General features: G+C 42.3%; 1 protein-coding gene across 2 annotated transcripts in view; it reads left to right on the top strand.

The window, feature by feature from the left end:
• The window catches only part of ATG7 (autophagy related 7), a 230,381-nt gene that overhangs the window by 58,533 nt on the left and 157,353 nt on the right, over positions 1–14,495 (top strand). For both annotated transcript variants that reach the window (XM_044916407.1, XM_021695209.2), the window contains exons 14-16: positions 825–1,028; positions 2,757–2,872; positions 7,517–7,592. In XM_044916407.1, coding sequence (XP_044772342.1) covers positions 825–1,028; positions 2,757–2,872; positions 7,517–7,592 — 396 coding nt within the window. The remainder of the gene's footprint in view (positions 1–824; positions 1,029–2,756; positions 2,873–7,516; positions 7,593–14,495) is intronic.

Raw genomic sequence — 14,495 nt, 5'->3', positions numbered from 1 at the left:
TATTATTAAAAATATATATATATATGTGTTGGGGGTGCCTTGGTGGCTCTGTCAGTTAAGCCTTTGGCTTAGGTCATGATCTCAGCGTCCTGGGATCGAGCCCTGCAGCCGGCTCCCTGCTTAGCGGGGAGCCTGCTTCTCCCTATCTCTCTGCCCCTCTCCCCAACCCATGTATTCTCTCTCTCTCGCTCTGCTCTCTCAAATAAATAAATAAAATTAAAAAAATATGTATGTGTAGGCATGTCAGATGATAGCAAAATGGTGGAAAGAATGAGACTGAGAACTCTCAAGACTTGGTTTTATAGGGTGCCTGGGTGGCTCAGATGGTTAAGCGTCTGCCTTCGGCTCAGGTCATGATCTCAGGGTCCTGGGATCGAGTCCCGCATCGGGCTCCCTGCTCCTTGGGAGCCTGCTCCTCCCTCTGCCTCTCTCTCTCTCTCATGAATAAATAAATAAAATATTTAAAAAAAAAAAAGAAAGACTTGGTTTTATACATTTACCTCTTACCAGCTAAGTGACCTTGGGCAAGTTATAGAAGTAACTGCTCTAACTTTCATTATCCTCATCTGTAAATAGGAAAAGTGTTCTGGGAGTTTTAAAAGAAACCAAATGAGATAATTAATGTTAATCACTGGTCAAGTGTTTTGCACTTAATAAATCCTCAGTATTGTGTAGCTTTTACTAACATTGCTTCTAGACTCTAATTACATTCATACGCAATACTTATAAAATAAATTTTAAAAAGTTGACCAAATATGAAATTAGCCATGGCTTAAAATGTAAGTGTCTCGTAACTCTAGACTTTTATTCCTTGAAATCCACAGCTGGTCATCAATGCTGCCTTGGGATTTGACACGTTTGTTGTCATGAGACATGGCTTGAAGAAACCTAAGCAACAGGGAGCTGGGGACTTGTGTTCTAGTCACCTTGTGGCACCTGCCGACCTCCTGGGCTCATCACTTTTTGCCAACATCCCTGGCTACAAACTTGGCTGCTATTTCTGCAATGATGTGGTGGCCCCGGGAGATGTAAGTGGATTTCTTTGTGCTTCCAAATATTTCCTACAACTGTCTTGCCCAGTGGGGCAGAGAGACCCAACTCTTTCTTTTGTGACTATTTAAATATTGTCTTTTAACAAAGAAAAGAATTCTCTAATTTGGGGGTGACATTATCTCACCATGAGCCTTGATTGGCATCATCAACTGTGCACAGGCTGTTCCTTGTTCAGCAGCATAAACGCAGTGACCAACCATTTTTTGTGGAAAGCTCATCAGGGAAACTGCAGGATAGACTGGTCCCTGGCAGCACTCAGCACTGTCTCCTGTGCATGTATCACTGAAGAGAACATCAACTGAGGGGTCTCAAGACCCGGATTCCAATCCAGGCTTGGACACTGCCTTGTGGGGTGATTCCAAATACCACTCGTAGGCTGCCTGTACTTCTGCAGAATGGGGCTGGGTCCCATAAGATTGTCAGATTTAGCAAGTGAAAATACAGGATTCCCAGTTAACTTTGAATTTCAGGTAAATAATATTTTAGTATGAATTTGTCCCATGCAGTATTCAAGACCTGCTCATATCAAAATAATATTTGTTGTCTATCAGAAGTTCAAATTCATCTGGGTATCTCATATTTTATCTGCTAACCCCAGTAGGAGAGGGGAGAATACTTTAACCTGACTACTCATAGTGTAAGGTGGGTCAAATGTGAAAGTGCTCTGAACAGCAGGCAGTACACTGTTCAAATGTAAGATTCTATGGTGTTAATGCCACCACGCAAGGCACAGTCTGTAGGAATGGTCTTTTATAAGAACAGATAATCATTTCCGGTGAAACAAAGCATAGGTGTTTCCGTACCCTTCCCTTCATTTTCCCCTTCTTTAAAAACTTGTTCCTTAATAACTCCTACCTCTTTTGGATGACTGGCTTTTATGTCCTCCCTGTATAAAGAAAAAAAGATAAATATTCTCCATGTGAAGAAGGATGACTTGATAATCTTCATCAGTGGTTTTATAACATACAGCTGGTCCCGTTATTTCATCATCACCAACAAGTAGGATTAAGGGTCAATTACAGTAAAGTTGTATCTGTTCAATAAGGTGAAAAATTCAGAGTCAAAATTATCTCTAACAACCTCTTAATTTTCCTGAAGTTGGAAGATTAGAATTTCTTTGGTTGCAATAATGAAGGTTTGTGTTTGGAGCCTTGTTGTAACAAAAATACTTGTATTTCAGCCCAGGGATCACACTCAGTGTGACACGATGTCTACACTGTGAGAGGCCCACAGGAGCTGAGGACTGCAGGAAAGGCAAATTATTGTCCCACATCACAGGCACTCTGAGGCATGGCTCAGTTAGAATGGCAGGGCAGAATCATTTGCACTATTCAAATGATTATTCTTTTCTGTCTCTCTGTCCCTCAACTACCAAGCACATTGGGGTTGATTTGAGTCAGTTAAAAGAGCACGTGATGCAACTCCATATATGGGGCCTCTAGGCCCCTAATCTTTAATTTGTTCATAACTGTTACTCCTTTTAGCAAATTACCTCATTTAGTTAACTAAGTTGTATATCTTGTTTTTCTTGGTATTTGCAAGAAGTGGTATTATTTGAGGCTGAATGTTCTTTGCCCACAGTGAGCGAGCATCTGGGCATCTGGTTATGTTACTTAGCTTTAACATGGAGGAGGTTCGTGTTTCCATCAGCACGGTTGAGTGGACTAGAACTTTGAGCACACATAATGATTGTTTCTCTCTAGTCAACCAGAGACCGGACCTTGGACCAGCAGTGCACTGTGAGCCGCCCAGGACTGGCCATGATTGCAGGAGCCCTGGCCGTGGAATTGATGGTTTCTGTTTTGCAGCATCCAGAAGGGTGAGTTTACTGTTTAGAGATGGTCGTTTACACAAAGAAAGCTTTTGTGTCTCCCTTGGCCTTTTCTTAGCCTGACTCTTCTGAGAATTGTGTTGCTCTTCCTGTCTTCAAAAAAACAAGGCTGAAAAACCCAGTCTGATTCTTTGGCCTAGGGGAACTTGTCATGTGATCTTCGGGGCTATATCTCTGCATCCTTCTGGAATTGAACTCTCCTGGAGTTATTTGGTAACTGATGATAAGGAAGAATAAACATTTTGGTGGGGGCCTTAGGGACCTTCATGCTTTTATTCTGTTAGTAGGTTTTGATCTCCTTAGCCCTGAACATTTGTAAGGCAATACATGAATCACATGTGATAGAAATTGCATTGGGCTTTATGTAACATCTTCAGCGACTTGGCCAAATAGGACTTTATTTTGCTTATGCAGCAAGAAGCCTAGAGGCAGGCAGTCCAGAGTTGGTACAAAAGCTTTGTTATGCCATCAGGGACTCAAGTTCTTCTTACCATTCACTCAGATACCCTTAGCTTTTTTCCTTATGCTTGCTACCTCATGGTCACAAGATGACTACTCCATGTCCAGTATTGCTTCTGTGTTACAGTTAAGAACACGTGTGAGCTCCCTTTTAAAGAGCTTTCTTACATTGATTCTAACTCCTGTATCACATGGCCACCCTTTGCTGCAAGGAAGACTGACAAATATGGTTGTTTTTTCTGGGCACATTACCTCCCTGAATAAAGTTGTGGTAAGATAGATGTGGAGAATGGATGTTGGGTAGGCAAACAGCAGTGTCTGCACACTCATTTTTTTAAATTATGTATATATTTTAAACCCCAGAAGAGATTGTTATATAGTGGTTTCATTATGTTTGGCTGACATTTTCCTTTTTTGTTACTTTTCATTTCCTTCTGTATCTTTGAGCTTCCAGCCAAGGCTATTATCCTTCTGCCAGAAGAATGCCCTTTATTATTTCCTTTAGGAATGTTAGTGACAAGACACTTCAGTTTTTGTTTGAGAATGACTTTATCTTCATAGTTGAAAGATATTTTTGCTGGGTATAGAATTGAAGATTGGTGGTAATTTTCTTTTAGGACATTGAGAGTATAATCCTGTTGTCTCTGGTTGCTTTTGTTGTTGTTGAGGAGTTGAGTGTTTATCTCACTGCTGCCCCTCTGATACAGTTTGTTTTTCTTCCTCTTTCCCTGCCCTTAGTTGCTTTTTAGGTTTTCTCATTGTTTTTGGTTTTCAGAAGTTGGACTATACTAATTGATAAATACTTATGTATTTATTCTGGTTCTGCTCTCTAATGCTTCTTGAATCCATGGCTTGATGCTTTTCATCTGTTGTGTAAAATTCTCAGCCATTATCTCTTAAAATATGGCTTCTGCCCCTTTCTGTCTTCTTTCCTTTTGAGTCTCTAATTGCATGTCAGAATCAACCTATGCCCTTTTCTGTATTTTCCAGTATTTTGTCTTTCTTTGCTTCAGTCTGCCAATTTGCTTTTGGCTTATCTTCTAGTTTTCTAATTCTTTCTTCTTCTGTGTCTAATATGTGTTAAACCACGCATTGAGTTTTTAATTTTTTTATGTTTCAGTTATAAAAGTTCCATTTGATCTTATTTTATACATTTCCTAATCTCTTCTGAAATTGTGATTTTGTTCTTTTTCATTCCTTGAAAACATTTAATTATGTTTTTCTTTTAAGTCTAAGAAGATATCTCCACTATCTGGATCTCCTGTGATTCTGTTCCTCTTACCTATTGGTTTATTTTTCATTGTTTGTTTTTTTGGCTTTTGGTTATGTATTATCTCCTCTAATACCTGGTATTTTTCCTTTTTTCTTTTTAGACAAAACCTTTTGATTATGGAAAATTTAAACATACATGAAAGAAAAAACATATGTAAAATAATAAACCCCATTATATAGACCACCCAGCTTCAACAGTTACCAACATATGCCCATCATCATTTATCTATATAGCTATCCACATTTTTCTCTTCCCGCTGGTTTATTTTAAAGCAAATCCAAGATGTAGCATTTCATTCATAAAAATGTATCTTTTTAGTGTGTATCTCTACTACTTTACATATAAAAATAAATTAAAAGTAATTCCTTCACATCACCTCATATCCAGTTAGTTTTTAAATTTCCCCAGTTTCTCAAATCTGCTTGGTTATTATTTATTTATTTATTTATTTATTTATTGCTTGGTTATTTTTTACTAACTACGGGACATTATATATGAAAAATTGCAGAGATGATGTGATTTACATTTCCTTCTGGCAAACTGCTAGGCCAAATAGATCAGTCCTAGAACACTTAAGTCCAATTAGGGCTTGTCTATTTCTGCTTCACTCTTATTCCTAGGATGCAACCCCCATTGGTCCCAACCCAAAGTCTGGGATATTTTTCATGATTCCTCCTTATTGGCAAACCTTAAGCTGTAGTTTTTCCTTCCAGTCCATTTGTCCGTATAACTGTCCATATAACAGCTTCTGATCCTATAGCCACTGCTTTTGGAGATTGGCAATCACTTTATGACAGAAAGTTCCCCTTGCAAATGCCTTGTTGACCTCTATGGGCTTCTCTCCTCTCACAGATCTCTTGGCTCTGTAATTCTCCCCTACTTTGGTAGCTGTCATGCTTTCAAACAAAGGTTTTAATACTGTATCTAGTTTTCTGTTTGTTTTCAGTGGAGGGTTGGTCATGACCACCTAGCCTACCAATGCCATACCAACTTTAAAATGTTTTTTTTTTTTTAATTTATTAAGCACTCATAGTGTACTAGCTTGCATGTGAGAGTAAAGAAATGAGCAGGCTGGTATGTTTTGTTTCAACTTGACCTAGGCTTTAAGTAGTCTATATGTTTACCATACTGTATATGTGTTACATTAAAGATACAAAGCTTAGGGGCGCCTGGGTGGCTCTGTTGGTTAAGCAACTGCCTTCGGCTCAGGTCATGATCCTGGAGTCCCGGGATCGAGTCCCGCATTGGGCTCCCTGCTCGGCGGGGAGTCTGCTTCTCCCTCTGACCCTCCTTTTAAAAAAAAAAAAAAGATATAAAGCTTAGCACAGTTGTAATCTGGACACCCTATCTGCTCCAAGCAAGAAGATCTTACTTAATGACCTATAAACAATAGAATTAATTCATTTTGTAATAAATAGAAGTGAGATAAAATTAAATTAATTTCAAGAATAGAGCCAGTAATTTTAAGAAAGAAAGAAGGAAAGAAAAGAGATGAGAAAGGGGTGAGGGAAAGAAAAGGAAAGGAAACAAAGAAAAAAGTAGAAGAAAAATGATTAAACAGTTTAAGATTCTCTCCATATCTGCCCAAGGCTCTGCTGCCAAGTGTCAGCAAAGGCAGACTGAAGTCAAATGGATATTTACACCTGACTATCTGACAAATACACTGTAATTTATTTTATTTGTCAGACACTTATTATATAGTGCTTACCGTGTGCTAGGCGCTGTTCTAATCACTTTGCAAGAGTAACTCACTTAATCTTCATAGCAAACCTATCAGGAAAGAACTATTACCTGTCCCATTTTTGAGGGGGAAATTGAGTCATAGGGAGGATAAGTTGCTGGAATTCACATAGCTGGTAAGTGGTAAAGCTGGGCTTTCACTCAAGGCAGTTTTGCTCCAAACTCTGTTTTTAATCATCCTGCTATGCTGTTTGTAACACAGGCAGGAGAGAATTGAATTTTCGAAAGATTTGTTTTTCCAATTCTCAGAAATTAACATTGAATATTCTATTTATTTTATGACTCAAGAGTTTTTCTACGCAATTGAAAAGACCTCTGTACAACGTTGGTAGCATACATAGCTAGTCTAGGTGTAACAGTTAAATGAAAATAAGCAGCTTTTTTTTTTTTTTTTTACTTCCTCTCATCTCCGTTATCCCCCTGGGCCCCTGCCTTCTAAGTGTAGTAGTGTAGTGTGGCCTCCTGACAGGGCGAATCTGGGATAAAGTCTTGGAGAGCCAATTATGCCATTCCTTGCCACTGGCCCCTCTGTGTACAGTGTTTGCCCTGGTTGTAGGCTGAAACCAGGTCCTGTATCGAATGTCTTCTCTGCCATGAGGAGACATCACACTGTCATTCAGGAAGGAGTGCATCCGTTCTCCTACCTAATTAATTCCTCATTGTTCTATCTCCTTCCTCCATTTTTGTAGCATTCATATCACCTCAAGTTAAGGTTGGAAAGTTTTCCATTTCAAAATTTCAGTACAAAACTGTGCCCATGGTTTTTACAAGACTATCTCAGAATAAGGGAGTTAACATTAATCTGCTTATCATGTGCCAAACATTGCACTTGGCAGTTTGTCTAACTTATTCCTAATTTATGCCTCATAAAGGTCTTATTCCTGTTTTATAGTTAATGGACCCAGAGCAAAAGAGAAGAAGCTTGCCTGTGGTCATAAGCTCTGGCCTTTCTGACTCCAGAACTCAGGCATTTTTTTGTGTGTGTGCTCTTCTTCCTCTTTCCCTCCCATAGGAATTAGGTTTTCGCTAGCTTGTGCTGTCCCACAAGGGGCATTTTTGGTTATCCTTGTAAATCTCACAGGACCCCCCCCCATCATTCTCACAGGTGCTAAACATAAACTTTTATTAAACAAGCACCTCTAATTGTTTTCTTTTTTCAGGGGCTACGCCATTGCCAGTAGCAGTGATGACCGCATGAATGAGCCGCCAACCTCTCTCGGGCTTGTGCCTCACCAGGTTAGTGATCTGGAAATGAAATCATAATTCTGGACCTGGTCCCAGTGGTTCAGGGGGAACACATGTGGGGTCACTTCACCAGACCATCAGCTCAGCCCACTACTTTTCCACCCTCCTTATTCTCCAGCTGCCTTGAGTTTCAGGGAGAGTGCTTTAAGACTACCTGGCAAGTATCCCATTCTGCAGGGATGGTGATGAGGAGAAACCATGAATAAGCTGCATCACCCAGAGTCTTGGACACCTTCAGCATGTTGACTAGAGGTCTCGTAATGGAGAAGCAGCAGCAAGAACATACTCTGGAATTGGCCCAGATGACAGTTTAAATCCCAGCCCTGCAGTTAATTAAGATGGCCTTCCTTGGCCAAATCCCTAAACTTGTCTGAGCCCTTGTTTTCCCTTCTATAAAATGGAGACAGTAATGCCTCCCTTGTGCGGTAGTTACAGAGATTAGAGACGATGGGTGCAGAGGGCTCAGCAGTGGTGCCTGGAGTGTCATAGGCCCTCGGTGAAGGATGCTTGCTATTTTTGTTGCTGTTATTTATTATTGACTCCCGAGCCACATAAAAGGCCTTATAGGCATGCATGGGAAAACCATTAGAACTGTCAAAAAGTAGGGCCTCTTTTCGGAAAAAGAATCAAGCATCATGAGGAAGATCTATCCCATAGAGAGGGAAAGAGAAAAAAAGTGGTAGAATGAAAATTTCAAATTCATGTTGCCTTGTCACTAGTTTTTGTTACTGTGTTTTTGGAGGAATGAAGACGTTTTCCAGTCTTACTTTCTGGAAGTCATTTCTGTAGGTGCCATCTGTGTATTTCAGTGTGTAAGAGGAAGGCTGTCTCCACACGTGAAGCGGTGACAGTGCCCGACAGTCCCGTCTGGGGCTTGTGAGGACAGGCTCACAGCTGAGGGCAAGAGCAGGATGGCCCACTCAGCCCATGTTGGTCTCCCCCTGCCTCCCCACCTCCTGCCTCCTGTCATGTAGGACAGCCCTATCATTTTCCAGTTGACGGTTTGAATCAGAAGAGGGGAAATTATTTGCCCACAGTCACAGAGAGGTAGTGGATGAACCAGAACGTGACCCTAAACTTGGCACGCCTACTGGTGCTCTTCGTGAGGTGTCATGAATGAAACTTCATTGCCCATTGGGAGTGTTACCTTCAGGTCGCTACTCCAGCCCTCCTGCATGAAGTCACCTGTCAGACACCTTGTGTTAGGTCACTTACCCTCCCAGAGCCTCAGTTTCCTTATCAGTAAAAGCAGGTGCCTTACCTTGTGTCCAGGATGACGTCTGTGATGAGGCTTTGCAAACCATAAAACAGTGCAAATGTGGCTTTTCCAGTCTGTCTCACAGACTGTGTGCCACTGTGTGGCATTTATTTGACATGAATGCGTTCATCTTTTTATAGAAACATTTCAGGCAGGACCCAACAGACACTGTAATAACCCTCCATCATAAGCAAGCTGTCTTCTAGAGCTGACCTCTGCTGTTTATGCTCGAATCTCATTCGAATCCCTACCCACTTCCCCTCTCCACATGGCTCTGTCCCTTTCTTCTGACCTTGAGACGTGCCCTCATCACCCTTACAGATTTCATACTGAGAAGGGCCTTAATTAAATTTTTAGTCATGCCCCTATATTTCTCTCCTTCTTTGAGTCCTTTATGTTAAATCACCGCAGCTGTAGTTTTCTTAGTGCTGAGGCCAGAGGGCAAAGCAGTCTCTTTATAGAAGGGGTCCAGTGTCAAAATGCATGTGCCCATGTTTTTAAAGTACTATGGCAACTAATCCCTCTCAGTGTCATTTACCCCCATTGAGCCTCGCAATTGTTTGTCATTCACCAACTCTTCTGGTTCTTTCTCCTCGTTTTCAAATGTCTGAAGGATTATTTTGGTTGTTGGCCATCTCTTCATTTGGTCTTTTCGAAGGCTGAAGAATAACCCAGCCATATATGGGAAAAGCCCAGTGCTTGTGTGTGATTAGTTGCTTACATTATTTCAAGTTTCAAGCCTTTATTTTTAGTTACTATCTAAAAAAGACAGTGGAGAAAGAACTTTAAAATTAATCAGGGTTGTGTGGTTCCTATTTATAGGCTTTAAATTTCTTTTTTTTTAAAATGGAGTGAGTCCATTTATGCAACTGTGTTTTGATTAGGAGAACATCGTTTCCACAAAAACACTGGGCTCTGTTGCAGTGCCCTGCTGCAGACTCAGCACTTCCCTCCTCCTCTTCCTGGCTCTCCAGATTTCCTCTTGGAGAGGAACTTGGTAAACCCCTTTGTGTGCCTTGCATATAAAGAACGACCCGTGAGTTCCTGGGCTTGTTTTTTTCTGTTCCCCGAAGGAGAGTGTGTGTTAATTGGCCCCTGTGGAATGAGCTGTAATAGAAAAGTGATAGCCCTTGGATAGGAATCACAAGGCCCCCCAGCAGCAGCTCATTGTGTAATCTGGAGAAAGTTGCTTAACTTAGCCTGTGGGCTCTGTGTCTCTGCTTTCCCTGTCAGATCAGGGAGGCCTGAGGATGACTTAGTTGATCTGCCTGTGGGACCACAGGCAGAATTTGGCCCATCCAGAGATTGGCCAAGTGTAGGAAAAGGCTTGATTAGGTCCTGATATTCATGACAGTCAGCCTGAAAAGAGCCTGACTGATTTTGAAAACCATGAGACCACCATTTGAAGGTAGAAAACTAGACTTAAGGGTTTATTCTTTTTTAAAAGTGTCTGGCCCAGTGTACATGGATGGGATTCTGCAAGCAGCCCGCAATGAGCATAACCCTCTTTCGGTCTGTATAAAGCACATCGAATCCTACAAATCATTAAGTATACAACTTGAATTATCACAAAATAAATACCACTCATTTTTTTTAAAGATTTAATTTACTTATTTGTCAGAAAGATAGAGAGAGCACAAGCAGGGAAGCTGCAGGCAGAGAGAGAAGCAGGCTCCCTGCTGAGCCAAGAGCCCGATGTGGGACTCGATCCCAGGATCCTGGGATCATGACCTAAGCTGAAGGTAGATGCTTAACCGACTGAGCCGCTCAGGTATCCCAATAAACACCACTCATGTACCCAGCACACAGATCAAAATAAAATGTTATCAAGCATCCCCAAAGCCCCCTTCATGCTTCTTCCATTTATTATTGTATCCTTCCTACACAGAAGCAAGCATCCCTTGACCCTCAACACTGTGGGAGACTTTTGTCTAATTTTGAACTTTCTGTGAATGAAATCATACAGTATAGTGAACTCTTTGGATTTTGGCTTCTTTTGTAGAAGGAACTTTTTCATTGCAGATCTTAGCATAGTATTGTTCCTTCTGCTTTCCATCCAGTGAGATCTTACAAAAAAAAAAGTTGTCTTTTCCTGGCTCCTGGGGTGGTGGCTGAGTTCCATGAGGTCAGACTGTTTTTCTGTTTCTTTGGTGCGAGGCACAGCTCAAGAGTTAGAAAATGTACAGGCCACTCCTGGTATCTCCAGGAAGTTGGTTTTGCAAGTTCCTGAGAGATCCTGAATGTGACGGAAATTGGCAGCCTGTGGGAGCTGCTGATCATTTGACTGGACCTCCCTCAGAAAATGAAAACCAAGGGGGCAATACAACAGTCCTCCAAACACCACGGTCATTAATATAGCAGTCAGCTTTTATCCCACTTGTGGACCAGGCAGTTCACATTTTTTGTCTTTGGGTGAATGTACCCTTGGCTCTCAAGTACTGACGAATAAAGACCCTGAATGTGTATGCCCTTCCTAGGGGTTTGGACTTGCCAACCCCATGGTTCTCCTGGGCTCTTGAATTCTTTCTTTTAATTACTTTCAGAAAAGCAGACAAAGGCAGAACTAGGGCAGGACCCTGGGAGAGACCTGGCTTGGGAAATCTGAGATAAGTCCGAGATAGAGCGTGGGTCCCTAGCCATGCCTTGGGTTGCTAGTTATCTGGCCTGTCTGCACAGGCTATGCCCCCACAAATCCTCAGGCCTTTAGCTTTTAACAAGCTCTCTTTACTTTGCTCAGAAATGCTTATCACAGTGTGCCTCTAGGGATGTGGATGGACTGACTGCTAAGGAAAGAGATTAAGAAGATAAGCAATAAAAGCCCATTTCCTGAGATGTAGCCCAAGAAAGGGAGTCTCCTTCCGCCTCTGGTTCTATACCCTTCCAATTGATGATAACGGGAATGGCAGGAAAAACGAATAGTCTAAATGTCTGCTGTTTCTCTGTATCAGATGTTATAGTTTGTGACCTATCCATCCTCCCAGACCCCCTTCCATTCAACCATCCCTTCAGCAGATGATTCCCAAACATTGTGCCAAGCACCATGATGTTCAGAGAAGTTCAGTAACTGGTACAAGGGCACCCAGTATTTATTTCCATACCCCCAAGCCATTTGGATGTGGTGGAACCTCATTACAGAGGGAGGCCCCCGAATAGAAGGAGGGATCTGGGTACAAGATCTGACAATGTCTGTGCTTTCTGTGTGGAGCCCTAGAAGAAGAGAGGGTGATAGGTCTTCCTTGGTGCATGACAGAGGGGATGAGTTACACATAGTGCCAGAGTTCACATGTGTCTTAGAGAGCATGTCTTGTCCAGAAGACTTGGGCATAAGTTTATCAGTTCAAGGATGTTACTTGTGCCCCACGAGTTTTGCTCACCTAATGAGGCCGTCCTGTTTGAAAGGTCCTGTGTGGGAGGCAGCCTGTAGGCTTTGTGTTACATAGATCCGTTTAGAATCCTAGGTTTGCATTATTTGTTTCAGAGGTACAGATCTGAGATATATGTTAAAAAAAAGAAGAAGAAGAAGGTAGCGGGAGGGGAAGAATGAAGCGGGGGAAATCGGAGGGGTAGACGAACCATGAGAGACGATGGACTCTGAAAAACAAACTGAGGGTTCTAGAGGGGAGGGGGTGGGTGGATGGGTTAGCCTGGTGATGGGTATTAAAGAGGGCACGTTCTGCATGGAGTACTGGGTGTTATGCACAGACAATGAATCATGGAACACTTCATCTAAAACTAATGATGTAATGTATGGGGATTAACATAAGAATAAAAAAAAAAGAATCCTAGGTTTGCTTAATTACATTTTCATCCATTAATTCTTTAGCTTCTTTTACAAAAGATTTGAGGCAGCTCTTGTCACTTGTTACTGTGTGGCCTTGGGCAGGTTACCAATCCTCTCTGAATTTCATGTTTTATACAAGTAAAATGGGGATAATTATATAATAAACTCCTAGAATTAACATACAGATTATATCACATTTACTAAGCACTAGCACAGTTCTGGGCACATAAGGGATACTAGTAAATTTTGGTTTTATTTTCTCTTTCACTTTTAATTAAAATGGTGAAATGGAGCTTCTGTGCTCTCCAAAAAAGGGAGTTACAAAGAATCTTCATAAAACTCTGGAAGCAGTGAGTGCATTGGGAAGGACTGAAAAGATTAGCCAGCTCCATTCCGCAGGATTTTTCTAAGAACGATGCTGGCTCATTTCCAGCTCAGTTCTTCTGGCCCTTGGTGACTCCAGTCGGTAACGAGAGGTGGATCGTTGGTAGTCACTGACACCGTTGTCTGAAACGAAGAGGACTGTGCTGTGCCTGGGGGGTTGCAACTGCTCCACTCCTCATTTTGGCATTGATTTTGATTAAGACTTTTCAACGTCTAAGAGTAACCTCTTGGAGTGTGGAGTTCGTTTTTATTTATGCAAACTCCAAGCTCTAGAAATGTTGCCAGGTCTGCTGGAAACTGGTGTGAAGTCAACGCAGCAGGCTCCACTGTGGCCGCACTGTGCCCGCTCAGCATGGCTGTTTGGAGGCATTGGCCCTCCGCTTCCCGGCAAGGCAAGGTGGGCCTAGAGCTTGGGCTGCTTTTACTCCGCTTTTCGTGTATACACTGCCAGTGGCAGCCCAGAATGGAAGCGGCCCCTTTCTATTCCTGATCTATTTATTTTGTAGCCAACTAGGCATAAATGACTGAAGATCATTTCATTCACCCAGGCCCTGATAGCCACCATCTAGGTGTTGAGTTTTTGTGGTTTTTTGCAGGACTTTTTGTTTGTTTAATTCTCATGGCCTTCTTTTTCTTTCCTCCTTTCTTTTTATCTCCCCCGTGCTCTGCAGCTCTCTTCCTCAGGCTTTGGAGCCTGAAGGAACAGAACTCAGATTGCTGGCTTTGCCACTGGGTGGTTGTGGAACCTTGGGCAAGCCACACTTCCCTGAGAAGGTCACAGGATGCTTATGAGAGTAAATTGAGATAAATGTGCGAAAACACCCAAGAGCACAGGGCACGGGGATGGCACTTGATAGTGCTCTCCTCCCTCCCTTCCTGTTTTCCACATTACTCCAGGACATGCCTTCCCGCACAGCTTGCAAGGAGAGCAGGGAGCAGCTGTTTATGCGAAAGGGAAAAAGGAGAGGGGTAAGCACTGTAGGGGAGGTAAAAAGGAGGTGGAGAAGATGGGTGAGAAGGGTGCTGGTAAGTTTGAGGACCTATAGGGCTGCAGGTATGCCTATAACACAGGGCTGGGAAAGCACAGTGGGTGGGGTGGAGGGGAGGCAGTCAGGATCCGACAGGCCATTTGAAAGGCTTGGATCTTCACCCCAGGGGTAGTGGAAAGCCAGTGGAAAGTCATGAGCTGGACATAACTTGGTAAGATTTGTCTGCTGCCTGGAGAATGGACTGGAGGAGATCTGAGCGGGTCTGGGTATAGACTTGCAGTCGGCTAGCCTTTAAGTGGAAGACAGCCTAAGCCAGGGGTTCCCATGTCTGGCTGTGCCATTTCAGAGTCAAATTTCCCGGCCCTCTTCCAGATCCACTGAGTGACAGCCTCCAGGGACGTTAGGCATTTGAGAACCACAGCTTCAATCTCTTAAAAAAAAAAAAGACTTTTTGGTGGCATCCTATGGGACAAAGTACATTA

The sequence above is a fragment of the Neomonachus schauinslandi genome, chromosome 1 (assembly GCF_002201575.2).
Source record: "Neomonachus schauinslandi chromosome 1, ASM220157v2, whole genome shotgun sequence".
Lineage (NCBI taxonomy): Eukaryota > Metazoa > Chordata > Mammalia > Carnivora > Phocidae > Neomonachus > Neomonachus schauinslandi.
Note: the sequence above shows the minus strand (reverse complement) of the source record. Positions and strands in the feature narration are given on the sequence as shown.